Genomic DNA, 13,784 nt, shown 5'->3' on the forward strand with positions numbered 1-13,784 from the left:
CGACAGCGGGGACGCGCATCGGTTTGGAATCTGATCGAAATTTGATCTAAACATGCCCAATCTACATACAATCTACATCCAATCGGTCGGAATTGGATCCAGATTGATGGAATTGAGCCCTAATTGTTCTGGTGTGTACCCTACCTTAGTGTCAGATAAGACAAAACCTAGGAGAAAACAATTTGTTGTTTTTAAGAACCGCGCCTTTAAATTGACATATATGCAGCCAATATGCAATAAAAAGAGAAACACCAGATCTCTTAGGAATAATCTGAAAGAAAAGCAATTTGCATATTTCCGGCGCAAAATATGTCAAACAATGTTTTTGTGAAAATCACACACAATTTATTTATATGCATGCAGAAGACATAATAAAACAAGTACATTTTGTGGGACCATATACACAATGTGCACATACAAAGGACTGGAAATCTCAATCAATGGGAATATCTCACCCTGGCTAGATGCTGCGGTGGGCTTTGCTGACTAGAGAAAATTATTAAGTGGTCCGAACGTTTAAGCTCCGCACCACTGCAGTAGGCTTTTTTTGTTTGAAGTCCAGGGTGTCTGCGTCCATTGTGACTGGTGCATCAACAAAGTGCTTCAATGGTGCGTCCAGACAATGCTTCTAAGTGCAAGGGTCAACGCATTTCGGAGAAGCAACTTCTGATGAAGGAGAGTTAAATCTCCGAAACGCGTTGATGATTGGGGACCCTTGCACTTAGAAGCACTTTCTGGACGCATAATTGAAGCACTTAGTTGATGCAGACACCTGGACTGCAAACAAAAAAGCCGACTGCAGTGGTGCCGAGCTTAATCGTTTGGACCACTTTTGCCACGAGACATGCGAGCACGCACTGGCGATAGAATTGCTAGCCCCTGCCAAGATGACAGGGGCTACATTTGTATATGTGTAATGAGTATTACAGTCTCAGATTATATACTAAAAGTAGTCAGGGTGGGGTACTTCAGTATGTATACTTTTAGCAGGTGCCAATTTGATATTGAATGGCCATAAGTCCATTAACACCTTTCCAATTCCTATATTGGGTTAACAAAGGCTTTAAACCTATTATGTAACAAAATAAAAATGAAACATAGGGAAGTGGACTTAAAAAAACAAGAAGGCACTATATATGCATATGGGCCACTATTTACATGCATTTATTTATATAGACAGTAATTGGAACATACCTTGTATCCTCAGTCCATTTCTGACTGCAACCTCTTCTGGTGGCTGCGCTGCTCCTGTGGCACTGGCTGTAAGAGGTTATTTTATAGCATTTAATAGGATTCTCTGGCTCCAACCCCCATGCTCTCTCCCAACAACTGGAACTAATTACAATGTGCTATATTACAACTCTAGATTGATTACGCTATATATGATATTGGAAAGGATAGCTGGAAAGGATATTTGGTCAATAGGCTGACAGGTAATAGAACGACATGTACTAGGTCGAACGGTCAATGGTCGACCACTTTTTTCAGGGTATTTTGAGGTCTAGGTTTACATATGTTGACTAAACAATGTGAAAATACTGGTTAGTATACAGTTACACAATACATCAAACCAAAGACACAAAAATAAATGAAAATACCTTATTCACATGATTGAATGGCGATAGACTGCTATTTTTCCATCAAACTATATAGGATTAAGATAAAAAGTGGAGCATTCAAAAAGATTGGATCAAGTGGGTTTAATGTCTAAATATTATTTTATTTGTATAAAATACTTAATAATACTTGTTAAAAGAGCAAATATGATTATTGCCTAGGCAATTTAATGACAACATAAAAGCATGGATTAAAACTTCATTGAATAAACTTTTGAGTGTTGGGAGATTTGGGGAAAGAAAAAAATTATACTTATAGCAGTCCCACTTGTTCCTATGATGCTTCCTTGATATGAATATTAGTCCCCAAGTGTAGCGTCCAGAATTAGAGGTGCTGGATAAATAGGGTGTCCATATACCTGACTGGGTACAGTGGCCTATGTTGTAGTTTCCACAGTTGGAGTAAGGCTCTCCTCTTTGCTAGAATCCCAAGAAAGAGCAGGTGGTAGTTACCCAGGAGATGATAATCCAGATAGATCAAAAGAACTGAGGGCGAATGGTTGAGGTGGAAGCTGGTCCAAGACGAGTAAAGTAAAGATGTTCTCAAAATCTGTCAACAGGAGTGTGCTAACGTGTTTCATTGTCCAACTTTTTTAAAAGGTGCGACACTCCGTCTTGGACCAGCTTATTAGAACATATTTCCTCTTTAACAAGTATTATTGAGTATTTTTTGCAAATAAAATAATATTTACATATTAATGTGATACCCAATTGATCCAATCTTTTTGAGTGCTCCACTTATTATCTTATTTTACATATGCTTTGTTGTTGGGGACTGACCTTCCCATGTGTGTGAGCAGCTGGCACAACGGGATCAGTATGAAATTCCGGCGTCGGAATCCCGACGGTCCAAATACCGACGCCGGAATCCCAACAGCCACAATGGCGACAAGGGGGGGGGGGCGTGGATGCCCCCCCCCTTGCAGGCTCGCCATGCAGCGGGGCCCGGAGCCTCGCTGCTCTCGGCATACTATTTTATTCTCCCTCTATGGGTGTCGTGGACGTGAAAACCTTCACCTTGAAAACGGGGCGTTTGAATGCCGAAATGTCGGAAGCACAGCAAGACCTCAGAGTGCCGCTGATTGTTAATACTGCATGGATATATATATTAAACAGAAAAAGTCAGGCACTCAGAAGTAAATGCACTTACTGCATACATCCTTGCTGGGGAGCCTCCTCAGATAGTCCAACAGAACTCCAATGTAATAATTCCAATAAGGTGGCACTCACGCAGACTTGCACAATAAAAACGTCAGGGACCAGTGCGCTGGGCACTCACTTCCGCCTTTGGTTGGCGCAGTAAGATATACCTTGCTGGCAGAACACAGTTCCTGGCTGCTGGGCGCCGGGTCACACAGCACGGCCGGGTACTTCCTGTTTCCGGTAATGCAGCAAGGGGGATTCGGCGCCTGGCAGGTAAGCTCATGTGTTGTAATTTTTCTGGCAGGTGTGCCTGGGGGGCAGGGGCTTTGTTAGATATATATGTGTTGTATTGTCATTGTATTATTGTGCTGCTGTCCCTGAAGATGGGGGAAACCCCGAAACTGTAGGATTAAAGGACGTTTTTATTGTGCAAGTGCCACCTTATTGGAATATATATATATATATATATATATATATATATATATATATATATATATATATATATTTATATTTTTATGTGCTATTGAACAAACAATTGAATTTAAACTTTGGTTAAACGGTCACAGAAAATTATTATTTCTTCACACCAATTAAAATTAAACAGGAGAGATATTATACTTCTAGACAACATTATCTAGACAGGCGCATTTACAAGAGAAGATTGTGTGTTATGCATCTTTCATACCTGCATTGTCCACTTTATTCGAGGAAATGTTTGGACCGTCTGTTGTGTTTTGTTCTGTTTTGCTAAAAAAAATATGAGTGCATTACAAATGTGTTTTACAGCAGGTGTAAGGTGTTAGAATTCTAAGCATATTTTATGATCGCTATATTACTACAGAAAAAAAATTGTATTATGCAATGAAATCTGCAAAAAATACAGAAACAAAAGCATTAATGAATCATTTTATATTTTGTAAAAAACAAAAGCCAACAAACTAAAGTGCTGGCATATAAAGTGTGAAATACAGACATTCAGGATACAGTATGCTGGAGCTGAATGAAGGAGTGGGTGTAGAGAAAGTTTGCTGTGATAACTACGTGGGAGGTAAACTACTTAAAGGTTGTGTAGTTTATTGGTGTGTACCTTGCATGCTTAGAAATCAAGCATTGCTGTGTTCAAATAACAAAAAAAATATATATACTGCAACATTATATTTATGGGGACAGGGACAAATGAGTACACATGGTTTGGTCTGAGACAGACGCTAAATAGATCAGCAGAGGAGACAACGCCCTGCTATCTGTAGCTCAACTTTTACAATAATCATTGCCAATCAGTCAAAAAATGATGAATTATCCCCCTACAATATGATACCTCAGAGTGCTGCAGCCACAACAGACACATCATCATTATCTCCCAACATAACCCTCTCCAGAAGAGACACAATGCTCTGCTCCTGGACTTCCCCTCTTAATGTAGGATTACCATAAACTTTTTTAAACAGTTGGCGAGATGTATCAAATGGAAAATGCGGTAAAACCCTGGTTTTCCCGCATTTTCCAATGTATCAAAAATGATACCGCACTGAAGGGTATCGCCACCTTTGGGTGGCGATACCCTATAGAAGCATATGGGCTTCTTTTCGCCGCCCACAGACGCCGACGCAAACTCGCCGACCCCCCCTCTGGCTTACCTTCCTGAAGGGTCCCTCCTGGACCCCGGAAGGTAAGCCCTGCCTCCCCCTAGTGAAGCAGCCGGACATCCTTCCGGCTGCAGGGGGGAGGAGGAGGCGCCGGGGACAGCATGCATAGCTGTCCCCGGCGTGAGGGGAGAGCGTGGCGGCATGGAGGTGACGGAGACCCTCCGCACACCAGTGTACAGGTATCGCGGGGGGGCCTCCGTCACCACACCAGTGTACAGGTATCGCGGGGGGCCTCAGTCACCGATGCCAGCAGCGGGGGTGGGGGGTGGGGGGGGGGGGCGGCGATGTATTTTAATACATCCCGCCCCAATTGTTAAGAAAGGTTTTTCACCACAGGGATGGTAATCATACATTAAGAGGGAGGACCAGGAATAGAGCATTGTGTCCCTCCTGGTGAAGGTCACATTGGGAGGTATGGATACATGGATATACAATGTAAGCAAGTAATATAGCAAAGAACCAGGACAGCAATTGTGAGAGCCAGGTGGGGGGTGTGAAACTGGGTACTTATTTAAAGATTTATCTGCCCAATCTACCTGGTGGGAACTAAATTATGACAATGTATGGGTGCATATAAGAATCAAACATTTGCTCCCTAACACTGGAAAACATAATGGTCATTCAGATAAAATAGTTAAATTATTTTTTGGGGGTATACATTTGTTTAATAAAATGGATTTGTGTCCATTTTTCAGCATTAGGTAGCGAATGGTTGATTGTCATTTGCTCCCATACACTACCTGATTTTTGTTCACTACGGACAGAAAATCTGTAGGTGTGTATTCAGCTTAAAGGGGCCTACACACGGGTGATTTCAGACCCACACATGCAGCACATCAGATTGGATAACGTAGAGGACTATGCATATACTATTGAGTGTGTACAGAGTATACCATGAGCAACATGGTCTGTATATCATTCCGATTCATGACGGAACTAAATATTGCCAATATATCACTTGAACGTGCAACCGGCCTTACCCAGTTATGCCATTCTCCCATCAACTCATGTGCTCGACTCCAAACGGGGAGGAGACTTGATGGGGTGTGTGGTGTCCGTGATAGCTCCAACACTTATCGACCAATCAGTGGTCTTCTTCAGGGAGTAGAGGTGTCACCTCTACTCCCTGAAGAAGACCACTGATTGGTCGATACGCGTTGGAGCTATCACAGACACCACACACTCCATCAAGTCTCCTCCCCTGTTTGGAGTCGAGCGCACGTTACTCCACAAACACAGCACTCCCGGCGAACGTGTCACAGCGGGACCTGGAAGTTGCTGTGTGAGTGTAGAAGCGACGTGGTACATCAACTGGCGGACCTGCACGGCTGTGCAGGCGCCAGCGGAACCTTAGAGGACTACATGGCGAGGGACGGTCCAGAGTGGAGGAAGCATTGGGGTATCAGGTAAGTGTGCAGTGCACCACCAAGTGTGTTTAGGGACGCCGGCCACTGGTGACACTTCACCACTTCCCATGACCCACCAGTGACCTTTTCATCCATCCCACAACCCAAGCCGAACGGTCTGTTCTCTTCATCCGGACTGTGTTCACCTTGATTGCTGGACATTACCACCTTCATTTTTGTTTTCCCTGTGCGCATCAGTAGGCTGTGTATACACCTTCTTGGTACGGACATGTTATCTTGTCATTACATGTTCATTCCCACTGAGTTACCGTTACCCGCAATAGCATAAGTGTATGCCACAGTGTTTTTTTCCATTTACAGTAGAATAAAATCCAACAATTTATACCTTGCATACCCAGACCTACTAAATAATAGATAACTAAGCTCTTATTTGTGCACTCGTCATGGCTAGAACATGCTGATATAGGGCCTGATTCATAGGTGGTCAGAATTAAACTAATAGGCGCAATGTAGGAGACTGTGTGATTTGCTGGGTACCAGACGGACGCTCATTTGGTAGTGGACAGGAGAATGGTTGCAGCACACCCATTGTACAGTTTTATGATACTGCGCGACTTTTCTCACAAAAACTCACTACCAAATAATATGCTCACAAGATAAAAGAAAACATCTGTGGGATAATATGGGACAAAAAAAAAATGATAATTTTAAAATGTATTGTACAAGATAGAAGACATTGTGGTTCATATTATAGGAAATAAAACCTATTCAGATCAACTAAAGACTTTTTTTTGCCATTGTACTATTATTGGATACTAGGGAGATCAAAACTTGGAGATATAAAATACCAGCCAATCAGCTCCTGTCTTTTTTCAAACACAGCATGTAAAATGATCGTTAAAAGATGATTGGTTGGTTAGAGAATAGAGCAGCAATTTTGTTTGTGATGATACATGCAAGACTACTGGTCAGCCAAATAATGAAACAGATTGTGGTGTAATGAAATATAAGCAAAAAGAAAATGACTACTCACACAATGCCAAGGTTTGGGTGTGGGAAGTTAAGGGTAGTTACAAAAGGGGTATCGAATGTAATCCCAGCAGTGACTATTGTATGGTGCCAGATTTTGGATGTGGTTTAAATGACTATGCTATGACCTACTGGACTGTGTTATCACACCCTCCCAGGTTCAGCACATGCATTTGCCTAAGTTGCACAGAGACTGCGGGGCGGGTGACAGCACAGTATATGTCTGCAGCCTCGGTGGGGGGCACCAGAAAATACAACATCGTGAATGCCCTGATCAGGTGATGTCGAACAGAAAGATGTGTAACAATTGGTAGATTTGAATAAACCCACCTCTGCTGCGCAGATTCATTATTACTAAATACGACCAGCTCCATGCGGTCAGTGTCCACACTTTGTTCAGGGGGAATTGTTGAGGGAGGTATTTCCGATTCTGCAGATGGAGTGAGATTAGGAGCACTGGGAGAGCTTTCTGTAGTAGGAAGCTGCAAAGTCAAATGGAGTATTAAACAATTGCTTCAAAAGTTGAAATATGACCTGTTACAACTTTATAACATCAAACATACTGCCAGCCTACGGAATATTTTATTCAGTGCCACAGTAATACTAATAAATATGCTACTGGTATTTAAACATTACTTACCTCTCCATAAAGGTCAATCAATATCTTCTTCTGCAGTGTTCTACACTGTGGCCCTTATTCAGATCTGATTGCAGTACAAATTTGTTTGGAAAATGGGCAAAACCATGTACACTGCAGGTGGGGCAGATGTACCATGTGCAGAGAGAGTTAAACTTGGGTGGGGTGTGTTGAAACTGAAATCTCAATTGCAGTTTAAAAAAAATTGCAGCCAGTATTTACCCTGCACAGAAACAAAATAACTCACACAAATCTAATGCTCTCTGCACGTTACATCTGCCCCACCTGCAGTGCACATGGTTTTTCCCATTTTCCAAAGAAATTTGTACTGCGATCAGATCTGAATAAGGGCATGTGTCACCGGCAGACTAATTGCTTCCAGTGCCGGTGTGATGTGCATGGGAATTGCAATATCAACCAGCGTCAACTTAGCTGAAGCCAGTAAAGAAATGTACTGCTGATGGGATGCAGTTGAAATCCCGACACGGAATCCCGACCGCCAAAATCCCGGCACTTTGTCCCACTGTGGGTGTCCACGACACCCATAGAGGGAGAATAAATTAGCGTGCCGAGCATCCACGTCCTTCCCTTGTCGGGATTCCGGCATCTGGATTTTGACCGCCGGGATTTGGTATCAACCCCCTGCTGATTGCATCTAAAAGATGGTGCAAGCCGTACAGTGACAAAGAGCAGTAATATGAACTTGCCGCTGTTTGTTATATTCTGAACAGAGAAAGTCTTGTTAAGTGAATAAAATAATGAATTCACTTGAACTATTTTGGTTGCTTAGATAGGACTTCCTGACAGCAAGAAGCAGCCACTTCTTTCATCTACTTGTGATGCGTCGAGTGTTAAAGTTGATGGAATGGTTAACAATATTTGAAAACTAAAAGGCAGTGACTTACATCACACAGTTCAATCTACAATAGTGCCTAATTGTAAAACATACTAAATAGTCGTACACATGGGAAGATTTGCTGAGCGTTGTGAGCAATACTAGATCGCTCGAGACAGCTGGTGAGAACACTGGCCCTGACCGGAGATTTAGTAGATCGCCGGCAGGGCTATCGCTATGACCCCTACACATGGAGCAATGTAGGGGCATTTCCTAAGCAATCTAGTGAGATCTCTTAGAAAATGCCCTGAAATTGCCCCATGTGTAGGCCCCATTAGGGGCACCTACAGTATGTGCTGTAGTAACACCTTATCTGTTTGCAAATGTGCACATTTGAATGCAATATAAAACAAGAAAATAAAAACACAGGAATTGGACATATTAATCAATATGTAAAAGGTGTCTTTTAAAACTTATTGCAAAATTACAAATGTATTCTTTTTGTTTGTATTTATAACTGTCCATCTCTTATAGAAACATTTTACACAAGCTCACTAACACACTACACTATTGTGCTAGAGTAAAAATATCAAAATACCATTTGAGAATATAAGCTGCTCAGTGAGCAGCATCACAGCCATTATTGGAAGGAGTTTAAAGCCCCAAACTCACTAGACAACATTTCACTAGGAAAGGCCCTTCTGTGCTATACCTTTTACACAGGATTGCAAGCAGTGTACATGCTCCCATTTGATTAGCAGAGTAAAGGGGACCCATTCTCTGCAATGCTCCCTTCTCCCAGTGCTGGCTAAGGACCCGCCTCCTCTGACATCACCCACACAGCATTATGCCAGGTGGGAATAGCTGTGTAAAAAGGGTCACAGGGATGCAGTCAATATCCCGGCGGTCAGAATCCCGACGCCGGAATCCCGACACCCATAGAGGGAGAATAAATTAGTGTACTGAGCATAGCGAGCCCGCAGGGGGGTGTGTGTGTGTGTGTGTGTGTGTGTGTGTGTGTGTGATCCACGGCCCCCCTCGTTGGGATTCCGGCGTTGGGATTTTGACCGAAGGGATTTCATACCGAACCCGGGTCAAAAGCCTGGTTGCACTAGGGTTAGAGCGACATCCAAAATCCTGATTGCGACCCGGCTTTTTGGTGTAAAAATGGTATAAGAATTTGTTAAAAAGAGGGTATGCCATCTTTCAATTTAGACTTGTGGGTTTATTTCTGAAGATCAATTTTCAGCGCTTTTTACAGATCCAAATCAATGAAACTGGGGCAGTACGGATGGTGTAATGGTTAGCATTACTGCCTCACAGCACTGAGGTCATGGGTTTGATTTCCACCATGGCTCTTCCTGGGTAGAGTTTGTATATTCTCCCCGTACTTGCGTGGGTTTACTCCGGTTTCCTCCCGCAATCCAAAAATATAATTGGCTCCCAACAAAATTAATCCTAGAATGTCTGTGTGTGCGTGTACATATAGCAGGGAATATAGATTGTAAGCTCCACTGGGGCAGGGACTGGTGTGACTGTTCAAATATTCTCTGTAATGCGCTGCGGAATATGTGTGCACTATATAAAAATTTAATAAATAAATAAAATAAACTCAATCTAAATTGATGTTGGGTTGGGTCTAAAACACATTTACTAACATTTAACAATCAATTATATATATATAAAAAACATCTGTTAGTAAATGTGTGCTTTAGAACTGCAAGACTAACAATGGAGATGGCATTTTATCAATATGAAATTGATGGGGTAAAAAAAATAGACCTTTACTAAATTTTACCCCTTGGGGTCAGAGGATACAGGAACTTCTACAGAACATAGATCAGATATAAAAATCTGGATTACATGATTGCGGTTTTCCTTGAAAAAAATAAATTTTACCTCATCACAAGCAGAACTGACAGATGGCAATTTACTGGACTCATTGCCCACAGTATTCTGAACTTTTATTGCGTATTTAATGTGTTTCTCCAGTCTCTTTATAGTTTTCTGTCAGAAAAAAAGCAATCAACAAAATGCAGGTCAGAATGGCATACATAATTTGTAATACAACTGAAATACTGTACAGAAGAGGTTTTATTTTTTTTTTGCTCAGAATCTTTATCTTTAGTATTATGAAAAAGTCTCAACTGGTTACTAAAACTATGCATCATTTTGATTCCTGGCGGTTCTGTCCTGTTGACAAGCATTGCACTGGCATTTTCTGCATCTCACATTCTTTCTATACTCAATGAATGTTCTATTTATTGTTAAAAACAAAAACATATACTACAGCAGGGGTGGCCAAACCAGTCCCGGAGATCTACCAACGGTCCACGTTTTCCAGGTTACCTAGCTGGAGCACATCTGTAGTCATTACTGTCACATTTTCAAACCAGCTGCATTCATTCCGACTTTAGATCCACAGGTTACCTGGAAAACACGCACCGTTGGTAGATCTTGAGGACAGGTTTGGCCACCCTTGTACTACAGTAACAGACCAAAAAAAATTGTGAGGCTTTACCCCTTTTCCACTAGCAAAAATATTCTGGGATATTTCACGGGGACTAGCATCGACCCGGGTTTTTTGCTAGTGGAAACGCATCCTTGCTAAATATCCCAGGTCATGTGACCCAGAACTCCTACCTGGGTAGTTTCCTGGGTTGGACCAGGATGCTCCCAGGTTGAGGGGTAGTGGAAAGGCACCCAACCCGGGATATTTGAAAAAAAGAACTGATTGGAGCTTCTGGGGCATTTTTATTTGCACTTTCGACATGTCTAGGTACACCAATGGCTCAGGTATACTGCAAAAAGTTTTCACAAAAGTATTATACGTCTTGTGCGAAGACACTTTTGGAAAGGATTCATATTGAACATTTAGGACTAAAATAAAAGCACAGACTTTTTTAAAGAAATGATTGTGGTCCCTTCTTTCATCAGGAAACGTTTTCTTTCTTTAATGGTGGCACTCTTTTGTGACCTCCCACTTTAAGTGTGAACGGGGCCGACCCAGCAATATCCTGGGAACCGGTGCAGTAGAAATGGGTCTCAACTCAGGTCAGACCCATGAACAAGTTCCTGAGTCTGACACAGGTATGTAGTAGAAAAGCGGTATTAAGTATGTTGTAAAATAAAGGCTGCAATCAAAAGTATACCTAACTGGGTCAAACAGTTCAATGGAATCATTCTAAAGTAGACCCTAATCCATAAAGATTTAGAAATAATGTGGAAAAAAAAAACACCTTTTAAGGAGAGCGGGTTTCTTTATATTAGCAACATTCCACAAACAACTGACACATGACAAGTCTGGTGTATAATTATTTAGAGGTGGGATACCAGTCACTGCCAGGTTTGACAAGCGGATCTTGAGGGTCCAAGAGTGGTGGGAGTTTCACCTCCCCCCACAGCAATAAATTCCAGGGGCTTTTCTGACCCCTACCTTAACACTACAATGCATGCATTGCGTGGACAGGTTTCCAATATTTACCACTAGCAAGTCCGCTCATAGCATATGGTTCTAAAGTTAGTCAGCTACTTTGTGATTGCCTGCGTTTGTGAATGTGTGAGAGAGAAAAGATGTAGTTTCACTCACTGCCAACAGAGACACACATACATACATACAGTGCATCTGAACAGCAGGAGCCTGACGCCGTTTCCTGGCAACTGGGACGGCCATCAGCAGCACACAGAGGGCTCGTATACCCGGAAGTGACAGTAATTAGCAATCGCCCATCTCAGGAATGACGTAGGACGCCGGCCGCGCACCCCACCGCCGGGACTTCACTTGATCATGCTATTTAAAGGTATGTTTTTACTTATGTTGCACTATGTACACCTTGACAAAGGGGTTTGCAAACCCCGAAACGTTGGGATCACTAAACTTTGTTTGATTGAAAAGACCTCCGGAGTGCCTGTGCCTGCTTATTGGACTGGTTCGGCAACTAGAATTGCTAAATATATATGTAATAAATTTAAAAAGTTTTATTTAGACAATACATATAATAACAAGTGGATGAGTACTATTACATAGAAATAACAGTCTGATGTACAAAAACTTTTTTTTTTAAATTAGCATAAAACGTTAGCTATAGATATATATAAATGGAGGTAGCTTAACTTATTAGGCGGTAGATAGGCAGCACCCAACGCGTTTCGTCCTATAGACTTCTTCAATCAGATTGCTAACACTGCACAGGAATTAGCTCCAATTTAAAGGCTTATACATTTATTTGAAGCCTTGCATCTGGATCTTTCATTGATTGGTGATTTTAACCAACTTTTTTATCTGGAAGACTGCCAATAGACTTAAAATTTGATGGTCGCATTTAATTTAGCCCAGTAATCATGGAAAACGATTTAAAACTAACTAATTAGGTCTATACCACACTATAATAAAGATTTTTACTTTATCTGATAAAAATCCCGTATCACTCCTAAGGGAATACCACTTAATTATATTGGACACTTTACAGCGATAGGAACCAGATCCAGCTTATTGGAAGATTTGTTGTACAAATCCCTGATGAAGTCACTGTTGACAAAAGGCGTTGATATTTCTCTGTATTGTTGACATCTGAAGAAAACTTTTTAATAAAACACACCCAGAGTATGATGAACGTCTTTTCTTACTTTGCTGGAGATTATGAACAATTCCTGTAAATCGTGGAATATTTTACAATTGGTGTAGGCACCAGATCACTATTGGGTCATATATATATCCCTGGAGGGAGGCCGAGTCCGCACCAGCCTGTTTAAAAAAATGACGGACAGGTACACTATGTTACCCTGTTCCAGCCATCACCCCATGGCTACCATCTGGGGTCTTCCCTTTTCGCAATTCCTCAGGTCCCAGCGCATTTGCGATGACTCGGGGGATGCAGAAAGGGAAATGGACCTCATAATCCAAAAATTCCTGTTACGAGGCTATAAGCAGGAGGAGTTACTAGCGGCTAAAAATAAAATGTTAACCATCCCCAGATCATCTACACTCATTCCTAAAAAGAAGGAGAATGACCCTGCAAGGCCTAAAATTGCCTTTGTACAAATATACAATAGCACGAGCACTATAATTGTGAAATCAGCCAGGGAATTATTGCCTATGGTCCAGAAGGACTCTGGCATTAAGGCCCTCAAGGGGAGCTCATTATAACCCAGTTTCAAAAGACAGAGGAACCTTAGGGGCTGGCTGGTTAAAAATGATATCACGGGACTTCATAACATCAAGAAACCCCATTTTATGACCAAAAAGCCAGGCTGTTACAGATGTGTGGGCTGCACGATCTGCAGCTATTTAGAAATGGGGAGTGATTTCACACATCCACACTCTGGTGCCCGTATACCTATTAAACATATCCTGTACACATGTAATTTACATTATTTACATTATTCGTTGCCCTTGAGGTGTCCTCTATGTGGGGAAGACCACAAGTACATTCAAAGAAAGGATGGGCACCCACAGGTCCACCATCCGTCAGTCTATCGAAGGGAAACCTGTCACTAATGAGCAACCAGTCC

The 13,784-nt window shown here is 41.9% G+C and overlaps 1 protein-coding gene across 1 annotated transcript in view; it reads right to left on the bottom strand.

Annotated features, from left to right (window-relative positions):
• The window catches only part of ATF7IP2 (activating transcription factor 7 interacting protein 2), a 72,098-nt gene that overhangs the window by 14,898 nt on the left and 43,416 nt on the right, over positions 1–13,784 (bottom strand). Inside the window, exons 5-8 of the mRNA XM_083153362.1 lie at positions 10,173–10,280; positions 7,132–7,283; positions 3,445–3,506; positions 1,195–1,260 (exon numbers count right to left, since the gene is read on the bottom strand). Coding sequence (XP_083009488.1) covers positions 1,195–1,260; positions 3,445–3,506; positions 7,132–7,283; positions 10,173–10,280 — 388 coding nt within the window. The remainder of the gene's footprint in view (positions 1–1,194; positions 1,261–3,444; positions 3,507–7,131; positions 7,284–10,172; positions 10,281–13,784) is intronic.

The sequence above is a fragment of the Crinia signifera genome, chromosome 7 (assembly GCF_055691185.1).
Source record: "Crinia signifera chromosome 7, ASM5569118v1, whole genome shotgun sequence".
Taxonomy (NCBI): domain Eukaryota; kingdom Metazoa; phylum Chordata; class Amphibia; order Anura; family Myobatrachidae; genus Crinia; species Crinia signifera.